The sequence below is a fragment of the Melozone crissalis genome, unplaced genomic scaffold (genome assembly GCF_028551555.1).
Source record: "Melozone crissalis strain CALT ecotype California unplaced genomic scaffold, PUWL_Pcris_2 ptg000016l_1, whole genome shotgun sequence".
In the NCBI taxonomy this organism is placed as follows: domain Eukaryota; kingdom Metazoa; phylum Chordata; class Aves; order Passeriformes; family Passerellidae; genus Melozone; species Melozone crissalis.
Window position 1 is genome coordinate 55254428 of NW_026535794.1, and position 27220 is coordinate 55281647.

General features: G+C 40.3%; 1 protein-coding gene across 1 annotated transcript; it reads left to right on the top strand.

Annotated features, from left to right (window-relative positions):
* On the top strand, positions 1–26626 carry LOC128935623 (tyrosine-protein phosphatase non-receptor type substrate 1-like). The gene is made up of 7 exons (XM_054274073.1): positions 1–43; positions 168–488; positions 7487–7494; positions 10197–10230; positions 15585–15875; positions 25348–25855; positions 26623–26626. Exons 1-7 carry the CDS (start codon positions 1–3, stop codon positions 26624–26626), a joined length of 1209 nt encoding a protein of 402 aa, XP_054130048.1.
* The last annotated feature ends 594 nt before the right edge of the window (positions 26627–27220 follow it).

Consider the following 27220-nt stretch of genomic DNA (forward strand, 5'->3'; position numbering starts at 1 on the left):
ATGCTGCTGCTCGTAGTGTTTGTGGCCACAGCCTCTTGGTCTTGTAAGTACTTCCTTAATTTCCTACCTTTCCTCACAGGCACCCATGGCTTTGCATCCATAACAGGCATCTTTCCAAATCCCTGAATTCCAGCTAATTACATAATTTATCCTCTTCTCTTTCCTAGATGGATTTGCACAGGAAATTCCCATGCAGAGTCCCATATCCATCACCAAGTTTCAAAAAAGTGCACGGATGACATGTGAAATTCAAACATTAGAGGCAAATTTTGATGACATCGTCATACACTGGTATAAGCAGAAGGAGGGTGAAGCTCCAGAGAGGCTTCTGTTTGTTTCAGGAGGCAAAGTTGCCGTTGAAAGTGGCTTTCAAGCAAACAGATACATGACTGAGATAAGTTCTGTCCAGAAGCGGTGTGTTCTTACAATAAAAGATGTAATTCCAGATGATGCTGCTACTTACTACTGTGCCTACTGGGATCCTCACTGTGATAGAAACACAAAGATCATCAAGGCAAAAAAAACCCCGCAACATCTGAACCACCAGGTTGTAACTGTGCCACCCCACCAGTCTTCTCACTGCTTCTGAGTGAGCTGCTGAAAAGCCCAACCTTTTTCTGCTACTCCAAAAGAGTGGGTAATCCCGCACAGATGTCCTTCTCAAAGTCTGGTTTATCATTAGCAGTCCTGTCTTCAACACACATCTACTATTTTAAGGGCAAAGGAAATCTTCACTGCCTTAAAACTTAGCACATAAATACTGGACCTGCTCCTTTGGTGCTTTTACACAGCCATGACATAATTCTGGCAGTCTTTAGGGGAGCAAACAGAGAAGCAGTAATCTTCTAGTCTGGCCACTTTTCTCCATAGGAAAGAGTAGGCAGAGAAGAAATACAGTGTGCTGAAGGAAGTACCTCAGTGGTGGGAATTACATGCTTGCCCCTGCCTAGCACTTTTGAGAAAAAGCTTCACCATGTGATATTCTCTGCTGTACATGTAAGCAACTGCAAGATGTTGGAAAAACTGTAAACCCTGTCTACTCTAATTCAGTTACCACAAAATTCCACACAGACCTGTTCAAATTAGAGATTTGCAATGTATTGCCTACCAGAGCTGATGATGTGCTGCTTATAACCATCTTCTTTGTCCATTTCATGTTAAAACAATGATTGTCATGGTTTAGGAATGGTATCCCCCAATTTAGTGTTCCCACTGAATCACTCCAAATGTTGTGCTGCTCCCTCACTCCCACTTCCCCTTCCCCCTACTACCTGCAGTGAGCTAGAGAGGAGAACTGAAGGCAGAAAAGTAAGAGATCCTGGTTTGACATAAGAACAATTTACTGGAAACAGCAATGCGATAAGAAAAGGAACAGTAACAGTAACAATACTAACAATAGTGTTCAAGAAAGAGGCAAATGATTCATGTGCAGAAAGTCACCACACAGAGCCATGTAAAACATGAACCACTGCCATGCTACCCCAACCAAGAGAGACCCCCTTTTCCCCTGTGCCCATCAGTGACACAAGGTGGTGTAGAACACAGGTGCCCCTCCTGCTACTGCAGAAATTGACCCTGTCTTGGCCAAAGCCAGGACATTATCTGTTCCTGATTCTATACCATCTATATCATACTCAGATCCTACACCTTCCAGCTATGTATATATATATACATATCCATATAAATACAAAAGTATGAATATAATTCCTATAGTCAATGGCCATCCCTCCAAGATATCTGTTGAGTTCATTTAGTCCATGACTGTGGATTCTATCTGTCCTAGGTGTCTTCCAGGGCAGGAGGGCTGGTGTGCTGTTGGGTGGTTGCAAGCTGCATCAGGAGATCATGACTGGTGTATCTGGGGCAGTCCATGCTCATCGTCCATGGTGGCTATGGCATACAGTGGCAGTGTCATTCAGCAACCTATATTATACAATTCAACATTACAGACTGTTCTTACCAAAAGATCAAATCCCCTTGAGGGACAAACTGCATTTCCCCATCCCTCTGCATTACCCACCATGTGTACCCAGGCCCTTCACCAAAAAGAATCTCATGGATGGCTGTCCCTTTGCTTGAGGCAGGACTAATGCAAATTGTCTACCTCTAACATATATTCCTCATATGCACCATGGGCTTTATCCCCTTCTCTGTTATGTGGAGGCTTTGATATTCCCAGAGGCTGATGTATGAGAGAAAATACGATACACCCACTCAATAATACTGTGCTCTCTGGCCCAGCTGTCTGTAAGGCCATTTTTAGAATAAGTCTGACTCATTTCTTTCTGGGATGCCACATTGCCATAAAACTTGCTTTTCAAGGCCCAAGATGGTGGTCTTGTCAGTGGTGTGAGGCACAGGGTAGGTCTCCAGCCATCCAGTGGTTGCTTCCCCCATTGTAAGAATGCAGCAATTGCCTTGGTGGGTTTGCAGGAGTGTGATGCAAGCAATTTGCCAGACTTCCACGTATTTATATTTCAAGCATGGTTCCCCATACCTCAGAGGTTTTACCCTCTTGGCCTGCTTTACTGCAGTGCATGTTTCCCAGTTGTGGATAATCTGTTAGACAATGTCCATGATTAGGTCCACCCCTTGATCAAGAACACATCTGTTTGTTGCATCGCTTCCCTGATGACCTGAGGTGTCGTGGGCCCAGTGAGCAAGAAATAATTCATCATTGCCAGTCAAGATCCATCTCAGACACTAATTTTGGCAGCCCATTCCACCTGTCTGTTGTTGTGGCCAACTCTTGGGCACTTGTGCATTTACACGAGGTACTTCTCCAACCAGCTTCTGTACCAGTGATGTCTTGCCACAGTTCAGCAGCCCAGATGCGTTTACTTCTGCACTGCCAATTGTTCTTTTCGCATCTCTCTATCCACCCCACAGAGCATTTGCTACCATCCATGAGTAAGGGTTGAGGTTGAGCACAGGCCATTTCTCTCATTCAGTGATATCTAAACCCAGCTAGGCAGCTTTCAGCTCTGCAAATAGACCTGATCCACCCTGTGCCTCAATAGCTTCTGCAACTCACCATGTAGGACTCCATATATTAGCTTTCCATTTTCAGTGTATCACTAAAATACAGCAGGAGCCAGCAGTAAAGAGAAGGTATCACTTTTCATTTTCTGGTAGCTGGTTATATTGTAGGGCTTCTTCCTCCTCTTCTATTTAAACTTCCTTTGCTGTGCTGCACCACACAATAATGTCACCATTATATTGCAAGTATTCTGTGGCCTCATTCTTTTCCAATACAGTCTGGATCAGTCCATGGCAAATAGTGGGGCTGTTTCCACACCTGAGGCAGCCCATTCCATGTTTACTGGATACCCTTCCAGGTAAAAGCAAACAGTAGCCTTCACTTTGCTGCTAAAGGAATGGAGAAAAACATAATAGCAATGTCCATGGTGTCACCACTTTGCTGCCCTGTACTCCAGTTCACACTGAAGGTCCAGCATGTCCTTCACAGCAGCACCCAGTGGTGGTGTGACTTCAGCCAGGCCCCGATAGTCCACTGTGTCTCCACTGGACTTACACACTGGCCATATGGTGCTATTAAAGGGTGAGTGATTCTTGCTGACCACCCCCTGTCTCTCCAGTTCATTAATCATCTCATGGATGAGGGTCACAGAGTCCCAGTTAGTGCAGTATTGTTGATGATGCACTGTTGTGGCAGTGATCAGTACCTGTTGTTCTTTGACCTTTATCAGTCCTACAGCAGAAGGGTCCTTTGAGAGACCAGGCAAGGTGTTCAGCTGTCTAATGTCCACTGTCTCCACAGCAGCTATCCCAAAAGCCCAACAATGGCCTCTTGGGTCCTCGAAATACCCTCTCCCAAGGTAATCTCTGTCAAGGACACATGGGGCCTCTGGCCCAATTAGAATGGGGTCTTTTTGCGTTCTGTTCCCAGTCAGGCTCACCTCAGCTTCCAGTACTGTCAGCTGTTGGGATGTGCCTGTCACCCCAGTAATAAAGACAGATTCTGTCCCTATAAATCTTGATGGCATCAGGGTTCATTTTGTGCCAGTGCCAACTAAAGCCTTACAGTCTTGCATCAAGCCATTAGATTCACACAGTCCAATAGATCTGATTGTCCCTTTTCTCCACCTGGCTGAAGTCTCCTCTGCTTCTGCTCATGGTACTCATTTCTCAGTTCTTGTAAACATGAACTAGAGGTCCCTTCAAGAGGATCAGAAGTAACATCAGCCCTCCTGCTTTGTCTGAGGATTTGCCCACTGTAAAGTGGAGGGGCATTTATCCTTGAAGGATTTCCTGCAGAAGTTGTCCTGGGTACAGAGCTATAAAAGAGGGGTGGAGTTTCTAACACCGTTTAATTCCATACCATTTACATCATGGCTGGAGAAAAGCAGAAAAAGCTGAGCAAGCTGCATCAGAAACTGGAAGCAGTCAGTCTCACCTTGGGCATGGGAAAGAATAAACTGTTCCCTTAAACACAAGGTCATGAGAAACCCAAAAGGGGTAAACGCTGCTACTGCCACAGCTGCTGCTACTGTTGCTGTTAATTCTGCAGCTGCCAAGAACCCCAATGCAAGCTGCAGTGCCCACCAGGACCACTACTGGGATAACCACTGCCCTGGGGAAAGGGACCCTTGCATTGGGGCCACTGCTGCAACTGACGGAGCCAGCATTTTTCAGCAGCATAGATCCCATTCAGACTCCCTAGCTAGTTTCCCAGGTGCTGTACGGCCCAGTGCATGGGAGGAGGGGCCAGGTCTCACTTTCTTCTTTGTCTCAGGTTGTGCAGGATCATGGCTGGTGAATAACCTTCTGTATGTAAATCACCTTTGTTTTGTGTACTTTAATATAGTTACTGGTAATTTGTCTTATTTTATTAATTTTTTTTTTCTCAAGTAAATGGTTCTTAACTCAGAACCTCTGCTTTTAATCTCTCACTAAGACAGGGTTTGGGGGGAAAGAGAAGCTTAAATGGGGTTTAATTTTCCACCTGTGTTTTTAAACCAGCACACTCTTGTACTTGTGCTGCTAGAGCAGAGGTGCTTCCTCATGTCCTGTCTGTAGTCATACAGGTAAAAACACCTCTAGGTTACCTCGTGGTACGTAGCTCTCTCCTGAGCAGGGAGCTGCATGCTCCCAGTAGGAGAGACTGTGGTCCATACTGGCAGAACATCAGACATTTCCTCTCTAATATGCTTGAATCTTTTGAGTCTGTCCAGAGCCTTGGGCAATGTTTCCACATCCAAGGCTTAGGTTGGAAGGGAGGAAAAAAGAAGAACATGTAGTCAGAGTCAGGTAGTCACCTGAAGCAGTGTTTCTTCTTCTTTCATTGACATCAATGAAAAGGATTTCAAAGGGTTGGTGTAAGATGATGGCAAGCTCCATACAAACTTCTGCCACACACCTTGTGTACACTGAACAAGAGACTGCTTGTTATTTGAATCCCTAAAGATTACCTTCAGCACAGCTAATTCGCTCAGGTACTGGATACCTTTTTCCATGGTATTCCAGCTACTTGGGTACACTGTTGGGTCATCTTTGAGAGAATGAAAGAATCCTTTCCCTTCCACTTGACAGGAGTTGCCTTCAGAGGCTGAAAGTTTCTGTCCTCTTCCCAATCCCCTTGCCAATGCTCAGATCCCAGAGCAAGGATCTCAGCTGCTTGGCTTCACTACCATCTACTTTTATGTTGTGGACCACAATTTCCCAGCATCAGAGCAGGAAGGTCACCAAGGGCTCTCCTGACTGGCAGCTGAAATCTTTTCACATATCTCACAGCTCACCTGGGGTAGGGATTAATGTCTATCTCTGGCCTTGCCTCTTCCTCCTGTTGTGAGCTGCTGTAGTGGTTTTGCCTGCCTCAGGACTACTCGGAGAAAGTCCGCATGGCAAATAAATAGAGACGGGCATGACTTAGTGACCTGAAAATAAGAGATAGTTTCAATCTGCAAAAACAACAAAGAGCAGAGACTGCAAACAGGGTATAGGGTGCACTAAAAAGGCAAGGGGCAGCGTAGGATTGGTGATATATATAGGATAAGTTAGGTGAGGAATATGAGGGACAGGGTACCAATCACAAACTGGGTTAGGAATATTAATATCAATACAGCAAATAAAAACCAATAACAACAGGAGGAACAAAGAACTTTCTAGTAATCATTTTACATATGAACTCACAGGGGGCAATGGGGGTGAGTTTTTGCTCACCATAAGAGGATTTCTCCCGCAACCTTAGAGCAAAACCTTCATCTCACTCAAGCCCAAAGCTGTAGATGTCAGGGGTGGGTGAACTTCCAAAACATTGGAGCACAGAAATCCTTCAAAACTGGCCCATTATCTCCTTCCTTTCATGGTACTCATGACTATCCACTCTCAAGTTAGATCTCTGAATAACCCCCTATGTATCTCTGTCCTGACTCTAAACATGATGCGGGCCGCACTGAGGGGATCTGGCAACAAGAATATGCTTTCTTTAACACCCAAGGGAAATTCAAAATTCTCAAAAGCTGTTGTAACAGGCCTGAAGCAGAAAAGGGGGGTGAAAATCTTGGGAAAATCATCCTCTTCCTCCTTCCACAAACTGGCTATGATTACTAACAGATCCCCAAAGGCTGTGCCCAAGGTAAGGGTAGGAGAGCAACACTGAATACACATCCCAAATGTTCCTCATTGACTTTTATGTTGTCATGTCATTAGCTAATATCCCCCAATACATCAACAAAGAAACCCTGATCCTTTTCCCTGCTCTGAAAAAGAGCACTGCAAGGAGCACACAAAGGAGTATATACAGGGTTAGGTACCACAACCATGTGAACAGATCGAGCAAATTTGTTTTAACCATCTCTGGACAGACCTGTCATTATCTCAATGTTTCATACTCCATTTGAACACCAAGTAAGGCTGTCATGGCTTAGGAATGGTACTCCCCAGTGTAGTGCTCCCATGCTCTTCAATCCATGTTATACCTGCTACCTCCCCCTACTCTCTTGTGGAGGGCTTGAGATTAGAATTGAAGGCACAGAAGGCAAAAATCATGGGTTGAGATAAGAGCTATTTACCGTAAACAGCAATGAGATAAAAACCAAACAATAACAGCAACAATGTTAATGATGAATTGTGTAACATACATGATTCTCATGTGATTGCTTGAAACTGGCGTTAGCTGACTGCTCCCTCCAGCCCAGAAACAGTATTACCCATCTGCTCACTGTGCCACATGTCCTTGACCAGAAGGACATATTGTCAGAGTCAAGTAATCACCTTATCCCCCAGAAAAGACTTCATTCCCCCACATCCAGCAATAAGGTGAGGTTATGTAGAGTAACTTGTGTGTCCTAGCCATGCACTCTCCCATCTACTGCAAAAATTAACACTGTCTGGCCAGAACTGAGGTGATTTCCTTCACTGCATGTCAAAGGGTGAAGCAGGAAAAGCACCAGTAAGCGTAATTCTGACTATGCCACTCCTGCCCTTGATTTGTGGTTGTGATTAGGAGGTTTCTGTTCAGAAGATTTCAAAGTAGACCACTGGGGTTTTTGCACCTACTTCAGGTGAAAGACCTTCACCCTCTAGTTCCTCTCTCTCACCACAAATAGTAATTTCTCAACATAATTTTGCAGTCAGTATGCTACAAGAGATCCCAGGAGTAAACTCTAACTCAGTTTACTTTAAATGCCAAACTAAGCATGCAGGCTGTTTGATTGACAGTAGTAGTGACTCCTCTGATGTTATCTTGGGCTGTTTTATAAAAAAACCCACTCAAGGAACAGCCTCCTTTTCCCACCAGTTGTTATATAAAAAGCTGCCAGTGAGTTGCTGCAGCAAAGCCTGGAATGATTCCAAGAGATGGGCAGACAATAACCACTTACTTGGGACCTCATGCAGCACACAGACACTTTCACAGTGCTTTTGGTGCTGGCTTTCCCTCCTTTCTCTTTTCTGTGTTCCAACAATGAAAATTGACTCCGTGCTAGTAGTACTTGATATCATGTAATTGCAGGTGGACACCTTTGGTAAAGAGCAGGATTTTCATCTGAAGGTACATGTTTATTTTAATGCAGAACTTTGTGTTCTTTTTTACTGTCTAAAATCGAAGAGAATTCATAATCTAGTTCTAAGACATTAGGTGGAGGGTTATCTAACAGGAAAGAGGTTTTTTCTGAAGGACATTAGCTATCGGCTGAATATCCAGATGCACATCTGAAATTCCCGATGACCTCCCAGCAGCCAAGGGCCTGGTCTTCATTCAGACTCCCATGGATGATTGGGAAAAGTTGGGATTTTCTTCATCAATGGTACATCAAGAGAGCATGCTGGCTTATTGTAAAGTCAAAACATAGTGTGGAGCACCTGGATCAAATACTTCGGCATGGGAACAAAGCTAGTTGTCTCTGGTAAGTACCATTATCATTGAACATATTTTCAGATAATCATTCAAGTTCTTGGATAATCAAGAATGAAAGACTGTGGGGAAAATTATTTTGTCCCTGTTAAATCATATTTTGTTTGTGAACAGCGCATGGTGCCCCAGTTGGGTAGGGAGATTTATATATTGGGATGGTTTCATCCTGTTCTAGGAAACAATAGTGAACTGCTTGAAAGTTAACTCCTAGAACTGCATGTGAGAAATGAAAAAGCTTCTTATTGACAGAAGTGGTCTAAATTGATTGGGAAGAAAAATTCCCTGAGTGCAATACATTTCTAATTCCTGACTGTACTGAAAGCAACTGGTTTACTTTTGTATTTGTATTATTTTCACTTGTGGTGAAGCTATGCAATCAAAAGGATGAATGCTGTTTTCAGTATAAAGCATATAGCAATGCCAAGAGTATGTTACTCAGAAACTACATGACATTATCAAGGTGGCTATAATTAATTCAAATTGCAAACTGCTGGGGAGAATTGCAGAGAAATTTAAAATGTTTTCTATCCATGCCTCTGACCAAAAATTTTCAGAACTTTTTACTCACTACAAAAATTAAAGTATTTCTAGAAATGGCCCTCTAAGCAAAGTTGAAAATTCAGCTAAAGCACTCAGTCAGATTTATCACCAGCCTCTAAACCAGAAAGACTTTTTCTGTAGCCTATGCAAGAAATGTGCAGTGCAGGAGATATTGATAAGCATTATCAGACTGTGGGTCCTGATGTCAAAATATTTGGAAGTGGAACTGAACTTAGAGTTTCAAGTAAGTACAAAATGTAAAACTTGACTACTTCTGAAATGCTTTTTAATACAGCTAGATATTGGCTGGCATGAAGTGCTCTGATATTTTAATCTCTCTAATTCTAACTGTTCTGAATACTTTGCAGGATTTTTCCTTAAACGGCATTTCCATTTGCATTTGCAGAACAGAATGTAATTGTTCTGTATTTATGCATGAAATGGGGGAAACACAACAGCTATTGCAGCAGAGACCTATAACTTATCCCATTATGATTTTCTATGTAAAAATGAATTTAAATATGGCAAAGACAGCATTTGGAGAACAGAGAAATGTTTTTTATCTCTAGATATGCACATTTGACCTTCGTGATATTCCTAATTCATTCTGAAAATAGTATGTCCAACCTCTGTGTTACATACTCTTTGAAAAGCTCAACATTTTTCTTTTGGACTGTATCTGACTATGAATGAAAATGAGTTATCTCAGATATGCCCAGAACAATAAGTTTCACCTTTAAGACAGGCAGAGTTGGAAGGCTGTTCTCTCTTCCTAGGTTTTGCAGAAACTGCTTATTATCAGTTATTACTACTATTCTAAATATTTTGCCTCAAGTAAACCCTAGGTGCTGTGATACTTGCCCGTAATCTGGCTCAGCTAAGCATCTGAGATGAAAATAGTTTGTCTAATTTTGACCAGCTGAAATGGTGTATCTTCTTAGTGGGAATTTTGATTCCAATCAATGCAGTTTTCCTTCATGTTACTGTTAACAAAAAAATTGGTCAATAGTCTCGTGCTCCTCAAATCTCTAAATAATGTTCAGCAGCTCTGGGTCTGATCTTACGGGGGTGTATAAGGAGCAAATTACTTTATTTTTCCATTTTTTTAAACTTTCGTTTATTTTGGGTGACTGCTCCTTTTTCCCTTCCCTAGCATCTAAAAATTGATTATACAGCAAATCTGATTCTCTTTAAAGAGTACTATATACCCATGCAAACACAGCTGAGCTGCACTGATATTGTAAAGGCTTTATTCACTGTGACTGGTTATTACAACAAGGTGTTCGGCTCAGGTACAAAACTCATTGTCTCAGGTAAGTTGTACATTTATTGTTCATGAAATAAGCTATAGGAGCTTGGAGTGGTCATGTAGATGAGTATTATACTATCTCAGAGGTCACTCAGTCCACTTAGAACCTCAGTCAGCACCATTCCTTGTGCAGGATTTTCCTTCCCAGCTCACCATTCCTACACTCATCCTTGTATTTGTAATATAGTGGTTTAGGATCACAAACATGCCTAAAAAGAACCTATTTCAAGCCACTTTTGATCATAGTTCCCCTAAAAATCTGGTGGAAAATGGTCTGTAGTAATTTTCAGAGACCTCATACTTTCCTCCAGCTGTACTGAAGGAATTAGCAGTGAATCAGGCAGCTGAGAATTAAGCATGAAAAAAGAAAACCTCTTTCTAGTACAGATACAAAGAACAGTATGCAGTGGACATTGCAAAAAATCCTTTTGGAATAGGCTAGAAAAAGATAAATAGCTTGTTCATAAGTATTTTATCACATATGCGACCTTCACCATTAGAAATAAATTAGTACCTCCAAATGTTCTTCTCATTGCTTGATAACTGCTTAACAAATTAATTAATTATTCAGCATTTATTATGGTGAATTACTGCTTAATAATTGCTTAATGAAGAAGTGATCCTTTTTTGTCTTTCTTGCAGAGGCATTTATATTAATGGAAAGTAGCAGACAAAAATATTTTTTCCCATTTCCTGCATGTGCTTTAAATGCCATAATCCTGAAGTGAACAACTAAACAAATACAAGGCGGAGGAAGTACTGCTACCAAGAGTTTTAAGCCTGGTTAATACATAAACCTATATTAACATACCAAGCAAAGATTGGTTCAATGATTTACTCCAGAAGGACTAAGTAAATCATACCTGTAATTCACTGGAAATATCTGTGGCATGATAAGCGTGTTGCTTTTAGTGGAAACTCTTACCCACCTAATCAGGTAGTTGCCATGCTTTTCCTATATATAGTTTAAAATAAATTATTTTCAATCACCACTATAATTCTGTAGGATTTTGTCTTTATGAGCCCAAGGCTTTTGAATCATTAATTGAGTAAAAGAGCTGTAGTAACTTCATATTTAAGAACTTAAAATAATTAAGAAATTGAGGAAACCAGGATTTAAGATGAGGGTCTTTATGAATAGCAGCATTAGCTGAGATTGAATCCAGATATTTTACATTCACAAAGCCAAATCAAGAGAATCTTGTTGCTCATATTATAGTTGTTAAATCTGGTACTTTACTGGCCAAAATCATAGAATGGCTTGGGTTGAAAAAGATCATTTAGTTTAAACCCCAGTGCTGTGGCCAGGGACACTTTCCGCTAGATGAGGTTGCTCAGAGCTCCATCCAACCTGGTCTTAAATACTTCCAGGGATGGAGCATCCACAACTTTTCTGGACGCTCTCTTACAGTGCCTCACCACCTTCAGTAAAGTAAAGTAATTTCAGTACAGTAAAGAATTTCTTCCTAAGATCTCATCTAAGACTACTTTCTTTCAGTGTGAAGCCATTCCCCCTCATCCTATCACTACATGATCTTGTAAGAAAGTCTCTCTCTCCATCTTTCTTGTAGGCTCCCTTCAGGCATTGGAAGGGAGCAATTAGGCGACACAAAGCCTTCTCTTCTCCAGGCTGAACAATACCAGTTCTCTCAGCCTCTCCTCATAGGAGAGGTCTAATCAATGTGTTGGCCTCCTCTTGTTCCAATGGGTCAGTATCTGTCCTGTGCTGGGGACCCCAGAGCTGGACCCAGCACTCCAGGAGGGGTCTCATCAGAGAAAAGTAGAGGGGCAGAACCCCCTCCCTTGCCCTGCTGGTCACGTTGTTTTTGATGCAGCCCAGGACACGTTTGTGTCTCTGGGCTGTGAGTGCCCATGGGTGGGTCATGTCCAGCCTCTCATCCAGCAGCACCCCCAGGTCCTTCTCAGCAGGGCTGCTTTCAATCTGTTCATCCCCCAGCCTGTGTTGATACCAGGGCTTGCTCCAACCCCTGTGGAGCACCTTGCACTTGGTCTTGTTAAACATGATGAAATTTCCATGGACACACTTCTTGAGCTTGTCCAGGTCCCTTTGGATGTCATCCCATCCTTCAGATGGCCGTTTCTGTAAAGGAATGTAACGGTGTGGGAGGGAATTTGGTATTCGGTTCTGGCGCAAAACTCATTGTCTCCAGTAAGTTTTTTCACAGTCTTATGCTTTTAAAAGTTTTGCAATAGGAAAGCTTTGGAAAGAAGGCTGACAGGCCTTTAAGGTATCTGGAAAGGCTCACCATAGGTCAGGACTATACTGTATCGTTACCCATTATAATCCCTGAAGTGGCTGTCAAGAAGGACAAGAATGCTGTTTATGAGCTGAGTGTGCTGAGTGCCCTCAGGTCCCACTGGCTTGGAGTGGAACAGAGGAGCTTCGAGTGTCCGTATGAAATTACTCCATTTTGTAGGATCATCCAGTTAGTGAGAATTAAAATTTCAGTTTAAGAACACAGTGACTTTATTAATAAATCTCATTTATAGATACTTATAAAGAAACTGTAGAGGAGTTTCATTAAGAAAACTTTTGACAGCTAATCTATATAAACATATATTTTGAACTTAATTTTTTAATAGCTCGTTGGTTATGAACCTAACTCCAGTATATAGTTTGAATAGTGTTTTACAGCCTTGCTGCATTGTCACACAAGAGAAAAGACAAATGTTAGTTTAAGAAATATCTGGTCATACCTCTATTTTATGTGTAAAAGTAACATCTATATATCTCTTAAAATCTGCCTTAGAAAACTGTTTAACAAGGTAAACCATAACATTTTTCAATGTTTACCTGAATCAAAACTGACAGAGGAGTGCAAATTCAGTACTTTAAAATTCTTCAGAAAGAATCAGATAATTTGCCTAGAAAATCCAGTGTCAGCTATCTTGCTGACTTCAAAGACTTTGCAGATCAGCCTGAAAATACATCAAAACCTACAGCCAATTCTACAAGTTTTCGTCTTTTTTTTTTTTGAGAAACATGCACACAAAGATTTTTTTCTCACATAAAAAGATACAGATAGGGAGATTAGATAGATAGATAGATAGATAGATAGATAGATAGATAGATAGATAGATAGATGATAGATAGATGCAAAACTTAATTCTTTCAGTTCTCCACTGCAATCCATTTACCCATATACATACAAGCAACACTTCAATGCGTGCACACAGCTGCAATTATTCAAGCAATGTGTTTCCTCAGTATTGTGTCACGATGTAGGTGTTTCATGTAAGCTGCATACCTAGGGTGTTTTTACAGTAAATGGAATGACATTGGCAATTCCAGAGGTGGAAATTATTCTATCATAACAGAAGTCTCTAAAATGAGCAGGATGAACTAGCAGTAGGAAGAATCTCTCTCGCCTCTCCATTTAAACTTGATATCCTAAGAGAATAACGTCAAACTATTATATGTACTGAAATTAGCTAGAACAACTTACTAAACTTTGAAAATCTAAAAGAAACTTCTAAAATATTCATGAAGCTTTGCAGAGTGCAATATTACTCAGACAAGAGCTACTTCATGATCTTGTGAACATATATATGACTCTGGAACAAATAGATAACTTTAGAAATTAATTTTTCATCCTTGGGAGGACTGATGCATAAAGAAGATAAAATTAACTCCTAAATTAATGTTAGAGAGCCATAAAGTTGTCAGCAACTTTATTTCTGGTACAACATAACTCAGTCCACAATGGCATCTTTAAAATTAAAGAAATTCTTATTATACAGAAGGTAGACACTCTTTTGAAGGTAGGTAGGTAGGTAGGTAGGTAGGTAGGTAGGTAGGTAGGTAATTTTTCTCTTTAAACACCAAGTTTGAAATACTTCAAGGATCAGTTGGTTGTTTCAGGGAGAATGCAATAAAGAAGATTTTTCTAGAACAGCCAGATTGTTTAAAGAAAAGTGAAAGGTTTTTGGCAAAAATGAATTTTATAGTAATGTATTTTCTCTTAATGCATTAAATTTGCATCGATCAGTCAGATCACAACTTAAACCCCATGCATCTACTTGCTCAAATTCAGTGGCAGAGACTTATATAGGAATTCAAGAGAAAAAGTGGGATAAAGGGACACCTAAAATGTCTCTGCCGCCTTCAAAAATAGTCTTAAGCAGTACTTTCTACGTAACAAAAGTCAGTTTTGAAAACTGTATTCAGCCTTCACTTGTAGTTAAGCATAGGCAGAAATGATTGCCTGTGAGCACTGTCTATGCACTCACTGCAGAAGTTAACATTTACCTAAATCAGACCCTTAAATTTACTATACATTTAAATAATATCAAAATGTCATTTCAGCGTGGACAAAATCTGGATTATCTTGTCTCCTCCTAATCCAGACAGCATCCAGGCTTAATCCAGAATGGCAAATGAAATGGAGATTAGGTGAAATAAATTTGTGGAAACAGCTCACTTTTAATTTTAAATATATTAATCCATGTTCATACTGAGCATTTTTCCCAAAGCACAACATCTATGCAGACAAGTCTGCCTAGATATACTGTTTAGATGTGACAATGTTATCCTGCTATAGCATGTACTTCTGCTTTAGTTTAGCTTTGGTTTTAAATTTTCAGATGTTTTAATTCAATCATTTAAACAGATCTAGTATGGCAGAATAGCATTGCCAGCCTTTGGTGTCTAGGGCATTTTGTGATTCCATTCTCCTGTCTTGATAAAAATCTTCACCTGGCAAATACATGGAATGCCTTAAAAACAGAGCAATCATTGTTATCTTCCCTTCCCTCACACCCTGAAAAGTATCACAAAATTAATATTGGCTTTTAAAAAATTAATAGATGTAGCAGGTGTTCATTATATAGCAGTGGGGACTTATACTGGGGTCATAAGACTGCTAAGATTTTAAAGGTAGGTGGTCTATGTTTAATATTCTGTGGACAAAATTTTAATGTACTTGTTTTGCATAAATATTGTAAAGCAATAATAAATTCCTCTTATTGAAAAAATGAAGCTTGTTCAGGAAATATTACTATTATTTAATAATTGTCAGAGACTTGAACAGTCAAATACACTCTGACAGCAGAACTGCTTGGAAGGTTGTGGGATATAGGCACTTCAGTAGCCACCTGAAGATTTCTAACTCAGTTTTAAGTGACATTAACAGCTATTGACATATTCAACAGTATTTCAGTTTCTTAATGTTCCTCAAAAGAGCATTTACATTTTTACAAGCATATTAATATTTGTTAATAAAGCATTTATTTTGTTGCTCTTCAGAATTTGTATTTTTGTCTGTGTATTTATTTGCTGTACACTACTAATCTTCCAACTTTCTGTTTTGTTAATTTTCTTCATCAATAACTATCCAGATAAAAGAAGTTCTCCCCCAAAGAACTCTGAAATCCTGCAGACAAAACATAAAAATCAGATCATGTATGTTTGCTTTATTGAGAAATTCTACCCAGAAGATATAAGGGTGACATGGACTGAAGACGAAAAGGAGGTAACAGACAACGTAGTAAAAGGTGATGCTTGGCAGGCCACAAAAGAGGAGGAATACTCAATTGCCAGTTGGTTAACTGTGCCAGCAGAGAGTGAAAACAAGAAATACTACTGCAAATATGAACATGAAGAGAAAAGTACTTCACTGCCAACACAAGGTATATTCCACATGTTAAAAATGTAATTTGGTGTACTATTATAAACATCATTTTTCTTTTCTATGAAATTAGAGTAATGATGCTTTCTATTATTGATGAAGACATCTGTGCTCCTAGGCACAATAGCTAAAGTACCCAACTTGAGAAACTACCAGAAGTTTTCCCAGGAAAAGTAAGTCAGCCTGTGTTATGGTCCTCAAGTAAGCATCCCATTGTAACAGAAAAATAATAGTTATTTTAAAGTAGTGAACCTCATCAGATGTAAACTAGCACAGGTCCAACAGATCTGCACTGAAACATGTCTGTTACTTTCCATACTACAGAAGTTTCTGGAAACAGCATTACCTCTCCTAGCTTACAGCTCTAAGTCCCTCTGACACCCCCTGACATTAGTCACAGCTATAAAAAACTAAGAAGTTAAAATGAGGTTACTGATAGCAAGTTTAAAAATATTACTTACCCACAATCCAGAAATAGTAAGTTAATACGCACGTATAAAAATAAGATTTTGTCTTTAATTGTGGAAAGATTGATTATGCAAAGCCAAATCTGAAAGACAATGCAACTTTAAAGAAAAATTAACTTCTATTCAATGAGAATTGTTTAAATCATCTATAAAAAAGTGGTCTAAATTGGTTTAGATTAATCTTCTCTCTGTAACCATCTCTGCTTAACTTGCTAAAAATTAACCTAACTCCAATGAGTGAGACCATGGCCATAAACAATTACGTTTCAACCTTCAAAATATATTCTGACAAAAATATATTTTAAACTTATTTAGATTGAGGATGTATTTAGAGATGCAATATAAATGTCTTTAATGTTTGTATCAATGCATACAAACAACATAACCAAGAACAAACTCCAATTTGCTACTTCAAGAACAAAAAGGATGTATTTTAGAAGGAAAAAAAACAGCACCAAGATTCCCAGTAGGGGAATTCCCAGTAGTTCTTTTCTGTTGAACAACCACTAAAATATTAACATATTAACTGAAGTCTCTTCCAATGTAAATGATTCTTTGTTTCTGAGAACAGTAGGTTGTGAAGGCAAGTGGACTTCAGCTTCTTCACTGACAAGGTCAGGTGGTCAAACTGACTCCTGTTCCAAATAAAAGGACTTTGCCAAGGAACAGCCTAATGGGCACATTCCTGAAAGGGCAAAGACACTTCTCCCACTTATGGCAACAAATACCCAGCCACTTCTTCGAGCATTTCTCCTCTTCAAATTCTCTCTGCAAATGAATATCTTGTGAATATCTGCTTTGCCGACCCATCTTAAGGCTCCGTTTTTTTATTTAATACTAACTTCCCATTTTCCCAGCCTTGTTCCTGTAAAGCCTCTTTTTTCCCCTATTTCTCAATTAATGTTTGTTAAAATTAAAGAAAAGCCTAACTGAGGCATTTAAACTCTCTTTCCAGAAGATTCTGTGAAGACTGCTTCTCAGGAAGAGGACTGCGGAACAGTTTTTAGTAGAGGTAATTTAATGTGTTAAAAGGTGGGAAAGTGATTCATGTCATGCAAGAGTTAAATATTGCTAAATATTATCTGAACATCACAAAATGTATCTTTCTTAGTAGCATGCAGGAAATCTTTCAAGTATGGGATTGGCAATTCAAAAACATTTTAGTGCTACTCTTAACTAACTTCTTATTAGGGGCTCTCCTACCTTTATCAGATAGCTTTAGAGTAAGATGCTACAGATGCTGTTTGGGCTACTAGATTATTAGCCTGCATTAAGCACCACCAAGTTTTTAAAAACCTGGAGTAGTTAAACACTTTGGCTGATGCTATATCAGCCTAGCAATTGCCCAGAACTTTGGACAATTTTTTTTTTTTTTTGCTTGAATGGTATTTAGGAAGTATCATCGGCAGTTATCTTCAATAAATACAACAGAAAAGGATTTAAACAAACATTGTACTAACTGCTTGAAGCACTACAGTTATGCTTTTGTCTTTACAAGGACACTGAGAGTCAGTTTAGTGCTAAGAAGCCCACTAGGTCTAGAACTCATTAGCAGTGCAAGGCCATTTAAAGAACAGAACAGATTTTGTATGTGTTTATGCTGTGCACTGGTGTCAATGTAATTGCAGCTGTAAACTGACTGCATTGTTCCATTTCTATCCATTTTTAGAATGCTATACAATGTTGACATTAAACAAGACTTTTCTGTCTATTTGTTACAGATCAGTTAATGCACAGGACAGCATATTTAGTATACATCATCCTTCTTCTGAAGAGCTCCATGTACAATATTATCATATTCTTCTTCATCTACAGAATGTGGGCTTACACCAAGCACCGAGGAAAGAAAGCATAAATGCTGTTTTAAGAAAGGCTACAAACTGATCTTCAATTTACTTAGCAGTACGTTTATCCATATAGAATCCCCTGCTCTCAGTGTTAGATGTAACGGCAAAAAAAAAATTCCAAAATAATTTTCTGTTATTAGTGCATAAAGGCTCATTTTGCTTTACTGCTAGTGTTTCTACATCAGTCTTGTTTTCTTAATTTTTTTCTGAATATTGACTAAAGACAGGCAATAGGAATAATGCATTTTAATCCAAGTCCATATTGCAAAATGAAGAAGGTAGCCATGTCAGCAGTAGCTATGCATCCAGAAGCTTGGGGGTATAACAGCGCTTTTGACATATAAAGCACAGATATGTTTTGTCACTGCATTTAAGGTCTAATTAGGAGCATTCCTGTGCAGTAAATTCACAGGTTTGGTTAATTTTTACTTTCAGTGACTTGTTGCAACTCTCATGTATCCAACAAATGAGGAATTGATTATTCTGAAGCTGTATGCTGTAATAGACAATTCAACTAAACTTTAAAAAGTGAACAAAAGAATTTTGAATGAAGAAGTCAAATGAGAATAAAAGCAATTCTAAGGTGCACATGTGCAGAAATTGAAGAAATCCACCAGCGACACAGTCTGAAAATCTGCCCATTGTAATTTAAAAAAAAGAAAACTATCACAATGATCATGATCATTACCTTGTTTAAAGACACCTTTTAAAACGGAACAAAACTACAGGTACGAATCTCTGATTTTCACAAAGGAAGAAAAATTCTCAGAGACTTTGAACTCTTAATCTCCCAGTTCCACACATCAATTCCTTTCAAATTTATGTGGAAAAATAGGAAGTAGACATATTGGGATAAGTCACTTGCTTGGTTTTGGGCAAAACACTGACCTAGGTTTTGGAGATATGCCCTGCAGCATATACATTCACTGTGTCTGTAATGATGATGGCAATAAAAGCTTTCCTCCAGCTGTCTTTATGGGGCCTGTGTTTGTTCTCCAGCATTTCCACAGCCTGTACAAAGATGTCTAGAAAACCTGATTAATTTCTCTGTTCGTATAAATTTCTCAGGAAATCAAAAGTCGTTAAAACATCACTTTTCTGCATTTCAATGTGCTAATAGGAGCACTTTGACATGGAACAATAAATACTAGTTTGTGACATCTTTTCTGTTACAAAACAGAAAGCTAATCTTTGTAACACAGTTAAGCCATGCCAAGGGAAAATGTTGTTACAACAGGACTGCCTCCTAGGGCTCATGCCATCATAAGGGAAAGAAAACGTACGAGGCTGAGTTCTAACAACCACAGCTATTTTACTAATGGCAAAGCAACTAATTACTGCCTTCAATGTCGTGTTGCTCTTCAATGTGAAGAAAGTTGTGATTTGCAGTTTTCATTTAAACTCTGAGAAATAGGTGGGATCCCATGCTGTTATTTATTAAGGTTTGGTTCCAATCAAAATTAAAAAAAATAAAAAACAGCTACAAAGGTATTTTTGGAATGCAGTAACTGTAGATTTCAGCAGTATCATGGATTTTACCTGGATATTATGCGGATCTCCTCTGTCTCTGCTAGACAAATGTTTGACTGCATTAAGGAACCAAGCTCTCTCACTATATGATCCCCAAATCCACTCTTTGTGTCTCCTACACAAAACTGAAAAATATTGTCCATGCAGTTCAGAAAAACAGAGAGAATACACAGGAAATCCCTTGCCTACATGCAACCCTAAACCATCATCTGTCAGTTTCAGGGGTTTTTCAAATACTTGGTTGCAGGTTTTACACCTTCCAGCAGTTCACATGTGCCTTAAGCTTTTTTATACAAACATAAACAGCTCCTACTAAGATTTTAATTCTTATTTATTTAGCACAAATAAGAGGAAAAGTAGAATTTAAAGGCATCTGGGTGCTGGGGCATTTGTTTACAGGAAGGTTTGGTTATCTAGTGGAAAAACCCTATAAACTGAACCAGTCACAACTGGTTCAGAGGAGGTGGGCTGTGATGAGAATGGGTGATTAGCTGAGGACAGTTAGACCACAGCCTTTTAACACAGTAGGCTTCTAAACCATTTCCTTTTAATACAAATAAAAAGTTACGAAAACCACATGCCTAAGTTACTTCTGAACACCACGGTGAAACTCACTGACACACCCTGGCCTAACTGCATGTTTAGGATACTTAGGGACTATTGCTACCCCAGTAACTCAGGGGCTGCAGGACGTCTGTCCTAAGTGCAGGACAGAGTTAGATGTTATCTATCAAGTGTAAACTTCTCTTGTTGGGACTTTGCAAAAACTTGAAAAACATGACTTCTCAAGTACTTATCTTACACAACTAATTCTCAGTGATTTCAAGCTTCTACAAGCATGAGCACTACTGCAGCTGCTCTACTGTTATAGAGTTGCAGAATTAATGCAAATACTACAGAAATGGTTACAGGCAATCTGGTGCTTCCAGAAAAGGGGAAAAGAATATAGAACACAATAGACTTTTGCCATGAGAGTACAAAGAAGTCATCGGCACAAACGAATTTATTTGTGTAAAGACATTTGCATATTCTTTATCATGTTACAATAATTTTGTGTTCTATATTGTACTATTACTTACACATGCTTGAGAATAATGACTTCTCAACAATCAAAATGACCTACAACAGGTGATACAGAAACCCTCTCATGCATTCTTCTCACATGTAGCTGTAAATGAGAAATATCTACGTAAGGATGATTGCAGTCTGCCAACAGCTAATATCTGTTGATACTAGGTACCAACACTAATAAATTTTAAGAGACATTCAAATTGTAGACTATTCAGTTCGGGATTTTTGAAACTGCTAGAGAAGCAACATACACTTAGAAAGTGATGAGAAAACAAAAAACCTCAGAGGAATAGGCTAAGCAGTTGTATCTCTGCACCTATGGACAGTCACAGGGAAATAAATCAAATGACAATTAACAAGTACTTGTCAAGTTTTAACTAATGAGTCCAAACTGTCATTAAATACAGTTCTACAACAGATAACATTTACTTCTTTCATTACCAGTTTCCTCATAAGGTACATGAGAACACAATTTCCAGTAACTTCCTAGTTCTTGAGATTAACCTCAGGAACCACAGAATGCATTTCGGACAAGTATTTTCATACCAACAGGGAGGCAACCTAATACACATATGTCAAGAAGATGCCTCGTGGTGAGATACTACAGCATATGGGAATCATTCTGTTTGTTTTCTAATTAATGAACTCTCTTAGCAGCTCCACTAGCAAGTCCAAATAACTGCTCCACTAGCAAGTCCAAATAACTTCTCCCAAAGATTTTCTTTTACAGAAGTGTAGATGAATAAAAATGAGATTCAAACCAACAAATATGTGGTAGGGGGGCTCAAATATGTGAAAATGGGGGGCTCAAAAGGAAAGGTGATCTACTGTTCTAAATGAACACCAGAAGATTTCAAATCAGAAGCTTCAGCTTCTAAAGAAAATTTCATTCTTATGCCACTTGGAGCTTTGTCATTAGTGGAAAAGTGAATGCATTGAGCAAGATAATCCTGAAAATAAATGAAGCATTTCCCAAAATGAGGAAATTATCTCTACACAGAACCAAAATGCACTACAAAAAGATACAGGTCTCTGCTGTGACAAAGTGCTCAGAGGCCTCCCACAAAAAAGCTTAGATGGTCACAGGACAGTGTGTCCAGAGACAGTTCCTGCATGAGGCACTGCCTTGCAGGAATGTGGCTTGCTGAATTAGTAACGTCAGGGAGATTTTTCCTTTCCCCTTCTAGAACAGCATAACTAGCAATCATTTTGAGGCTCAAATTGTAAAATAACAGTAGGAATAAACTTCTTCCAGAACAATTTTGAACTTGCTACTAGGAGAATGATGACTCAGCAACAATGATTACATATCTCATCCCTTCACATTTAATGTGAAGTCTCTAAGTCTCTAACCTTTCATATACTTTAATGTAATTTCATTTCTTATATCTATAAAGAGTGAATGAACCAACACTTTTTACTTGACAGCTACAGCAGACTAGGAGACAAAAGTGCTCAAGCTGTTACTAAGGCCCAAGCAGCAGCTTCTCAAAGTCAGAATGATGGTGGTCACAGGCCCCACACCACCACATGGAATGTGAGGCATGATACCTGAATTCACATACAACATTAACCTGCTTAAACTGTAATGGACAACAGTTTGTTCAACTCATGCATGTGGACAGGGAAGAAAAGAAGGAGTAAAAGGAGGGAGAATTGAAAACATTCCTACCTTCAAGTACAGTCACACATATAGGAACAAAAGGAGAACACTTCCAAAATTAACATAGTTTTTCAAAACTTACTGAATCTGCAAATTTGACTGCTACACCCACAGCAAAAGGCTGGGCATCGTCTTGAAAATGTGAACAGCTTATGTCCTGCAGTTTCAATTTGCTTTTTTTGGAGAAAGCACTGTTTCCACCAAGAGGCCTTATTAAACCAGCAATCAAAACCAGATCACTGATTATGTTTAACTAAAATACGTATTTTTTCCTTTTGAGCCATTAGCTCTTTAGTCTACAGTGTTCCCAGGGATCATGCCACTGCATAAAATTTCAAGAATCTCCACGCAGGAAAGACTGACTGTACCTGGAGCCTCATCATCCTGCCCAGTAAGTAGGTTGTTTAATTCATGACCTGTACTGTGGTAACCCAAGTTTTTCCCCTTCCATTTTCTATGTCAAAAACAGACCTTAATTCACAGTGCACTGGTACTCCACAGCGTTATACTCTTCATCATCCTGATGCCTTGTCACCCCAAGGCAGAGCTTTAAGACCCTTAGATCAGGACACTGCAAGGTTTCTTGCTGTTTTATCAAGTTCTAATTCATCTTGAGAAAGCTTTTAACATCTGTCTTGAATATACTTGAATACACAATGAATATCTTGAATAGGTACAGAGCATACCTACTCGTCTTCACACAAGTTTGCAAAATCCCTTGGTGCAAGAAAAAACACATAGAATTTGCACATAGGCAAGCAAATGTACATAGAATTTGCACATAGGCAAGCAAATCCCTCAGTGCAAGGAAAAATACATAGAATTTGCACATAGGCTCACAAAGGCCATGAAAGGTTATGAAGACTCCTGCCCCACGCTGACAATTCTATTTCTGCAGGCTTCTACTTCTTGGGGGGAAAAAATCCACTTCCTTCAGAAAGCTTTGCAAAAGGCCATTCTCTAAACTCTGGCACACTCCTTTAGGCAAATTTAGGGACAGAGCAGCAGCCATACAGCACATTCATTCTGAATGTGCTTTCTGAGTGAAAGATTTAACAGGAATAAAAATCCTTCCTTCAGCAAAGGTCTTCCAGTGAAATCCTGGATCAGAAAGCAAAGGGCTGTCAGGTTTCAGGAGTCAAATAAGTAGCATCTCCAAGCAAGAGAGGCAGCTCAGACTCCTGGCAGATTAGCTCTCCACATAACTCAGACCAATAGTTTTGCTTTTCTTTCTACCCAACACCATTAAGAGTGCTAAGAAACCTTGATGAACTATCAAAGTGAATGTGATTAAGGTATGAGACAGTGCTGTCAAAAAAAAAAAAAAAACAGCTAAAGCTGGTAATGCATCAATTAAACTGTGAAAAATATCAACTTTTAGAACTCTAAAAGGTGCCAAAGGATACATTTAGTGTCCAGTGGTTCTTCCAAAGCTGAAGGCATAATATTCCTGACTGCAACTCACCAGTCACTCCTACACAAAGAAGGGAAACCTGATCATGCATCCCCCCAGCTAAGGACAGGACCATAGAGGACATGCAATTGTTCCACATTTGAAAGGGGCCACATTTCTGTTGTAGAGGTCCCACCTCTTCAATGCTTCACTGAAAGCTGTTCAAGTCATGTATTCATCAAACACAGAAGTGTTAAGGGCAGCTGCTTCTTCCTGCAATATGGGCTTCTTTTTTTTTTTTTTTTTTTTTTTTTTTTTTTTTTATAATTACCTCACAGCAAATTCTATAACCATTCCTGCCATGAATTTCTGGGGAAAATGTTGTCTGGTTACCCTTCTACACCACGTCCCAGTAAGTTCAATGGGCATTACTCTGGGTTAATATGTGGATTATCCAAGACAAAGTAATAAGAAATGTAACAGTCTGCAAATGCAGAGACAAAGCACAGCCTTGGAATATGTGTAAAAGCAACTTGGCTGAATGTTTTCACCACAGGGGTGTCAGAACACAGTTGATCCCTTATCTCTGCTCTGTAGATGGCTCTCTGGTACAATATTTACTACTGGGAGGGGGACCAGGGGAAGTGTAGACCTTAGGTACCTGGGTTAGGTGCTCAGGGTTTAGGTGCACAGCCTGGAATACAGTCCAAGTGCCTGTCCTATGTACTTCAGGCTGGAAAATTGGCTGTCTGAGAGTGAGGTGTGACAAAGCCAGTGCTCAGACCAAGGAGCTAATCTAAAAAAGAGCTTCCAGTCCCATTCCCTGGCTTTTAGACTGACACAGGAATTCTGTCCAACATAACTCTCACATTATGGAGAAACCTCTCTGGAGAATGGATCTTTGGTCTTTCATGTTCCAGGTACTCTTCATATCAGCATTGATGTCTGGTTGTGTTTTCCTTTCTGAGGAGCCCTTGTCACATTTCTCATCTACCCAGACAGTGCTGCTCTCTGCTGGGTGGCAAGGAGGTAGCAAACCCTGCCACTAACTCCACAGTGGACCACTAAATCCGCAGTTAAAATATATTGGTTTCAGGTGTCAGGGTTCTGGGAGTTTGGGACTGTGAGGTGTTCATGGTGATGAGAGGCTGGGGCTTCATCTCACAATACCTTTTGTTCTCATGTTTGTCACTCTGAAATCACTTTTGACTGAGTCTTCTGTGCTTCAAGAAAAATTTTCATGGGTGTTAGCGGACTACTGCAACAAAAACAACAGATATAATGGACTTCCTACTACATTATTACCTATTATGGGTTTAGGCTTTCTAGAGAATTTTTCCCATTGCCATCATGAAGAAGTGGGAGGCTCCTCGAAGATGGATGGTCGGTGATAAAGGAAGGTGGCTGATAGCCCTGGCATACTAAGGAAATCCTTTTGACGAGAGGAACAGGGGTTTGGCAGGGGTTTTCAGCTGGTGGGTTTTTTTCTCATCCGCTCTGAGACCGGGAGCTGTCGCGGTGTGCCGCCGGGGGCCGTGTAGTCTCACCGGCTCCTTGTCCATGCAGCAGCTCAGTTCGAGCTCCACCTGCTCCCCTGCCTGCGCTGGCTGCTGGCGAGAGCATTATTTCACCCGCGGACTCAGATTTGCAGCCACGGCCAGCACTAAGAACCCCCGCCACCAGCCCGAGTTCGCAGTACCCTTTTGAAAGACAGAGCACTCCCTGCTATCGCCCCGCGGGCAGCTCCGCGCCCCCATCCCAGCGCTCCCATCCCAGCGCTCCCATCCCAGCGCTCCCATCCCAGCACTCGCATCCCAGCGCTCGCATCCCAGCACTCCCATCCCAACGCTCCCATCCCAGAGCTCGCATCTCAGCGCTGCCGCCGGCCCGGGTCGGGCCCCAGGGCTTTGCCGCCCCCAGCGCGCCCGCGTCCCCTGCCGGCAGCAATCAGAACTACACCCAGAGAGCAAAACTGCTCAGCGCGTCGGAAACTTCTGTTATTGTGTCGTTGTTTGTCCTGTTCTGTTCTGTCTATTTTCTAATAAAGAACTGTTTTTCTTTTTTCTATATTTTTCTATATTTTGTATATTTTCTATTTCTTTATTTTTTCTTTTATCCCCATAATTTCATAGTTACAATAATTTGGAGAGAGGAGTCTTCCTTCTATTCCAGAAGGGTTTCTGCCTCCCTTGGCAGACTTTTATCTTTCAAAGATATTACCTCAATTATTAAGGTATTTCCTCAGTCCTCCTAATAAACTGAGACCCTCTGAATTCCACAGAATAAATGCTCTTGACAGCATGAACTTGCTCTATTTTAATACATTGTGGAGGGTACCTAAAATACACTGCAAGTGTGATTACAAGTTAGATGGATAGAATTCTAACTGTAGACTCCTAATTTCAGATTGAAAAAGACTTTAGCTATAGCTTATTTATCCACAGGGTAAACACTGTTTTGCATGAGAAAGTGCTGGCATATAACAATTCAGAGACAGAGGTAGTCAGGCTCTCTAAACTATAGTTAGAAGTGTTATTTACTAAAACTAACACTATAAGGAGAGTATATTATAGGCAATCTTACATTGCTTGAGATGGCAGGAACACTGGGCACTGTAGCTTTGAACAGGCCTCTGATCCATCATGCTGGACAGACCGTGTCAATAGGTGAGATTCTTCTTTTTTATTTGGTCATTTGAGTTATCTCATAATTTTTTATAGGACAATAGCTCTATTCATTAAGGATGATCACAGAAGAATTTCTTGCTGTGTTTATAGATGACACCACACCATGGAAGTGGCGTAACCACTGCTAAAAGTGGGAGCTTGCCTGCAAGCTACTAACTTAAAATGAGCTGGCTGACTTCATCTTGCAGTCATGGAACCTGTGCAGCACACAGAGCCTGAGGCCATTTTGTATCTGTAGGACAGGCCTGCATCTGCTGAGGTTAAGTGTTATATAGACCAATGTCATGGTTTTGCATGGAAGACATTTAGGGAAGTGATGCAAAGCTTCCTGTCACTGGAAAGCTGGACACGCCTCTGTGAAAAACACACATTAAAGACGAAAGAAACCTGGGAACTGCCTCTTTTCTTTCCGGCCTGGGAACGGGTAACAAGGCTGGCCTGGCCCCTGTCTCAGCTGCGTTGGGCCAGGCAGGCTTAGCCGTGGGGCCAGGTCCCTCTCTGGGGAGCCCACAGAGCCCCATCCTGGCTGGGCCAGGTCCTGGAAGCTGCCAGGTAGGGCGGGGATGGCAGGCTGCAGGGGGATGGAAGGCCGCAAGGGGATGGCAGGCCGCAGGGGGATGGCAGACTGCAGGGGGATGGAAGGCCACAGGAGAATGGCAGGCCGCAAGGGGATGGCAGGTCGCAGGAG

Excerpts from the sequence above, each read along its gene's own strand:
- LOC128935623 (XM_054274073.1), top strand. The coding sequence starts at position 1 with ATGCTGCTGCTCGTAGTGTTTGTGGCCACAGCCTCTTGGTCTT. Across the intron at positions 10,231-15,584 it reads TACAAAACTCATTGTCTCAG|ATAAAAGAAGTTCTCCCCCA; the intron begins GTAAGTTGTACA and ends ATAACTATCCAG. Across the intron at positions 15,876-25,347 it reads TACTTCACTGCCAACACAAG|ACCGGGAGCTGTCGCGGTGT; the intron begins GTATATTCCACA and ends ATCCGCTCTGAG.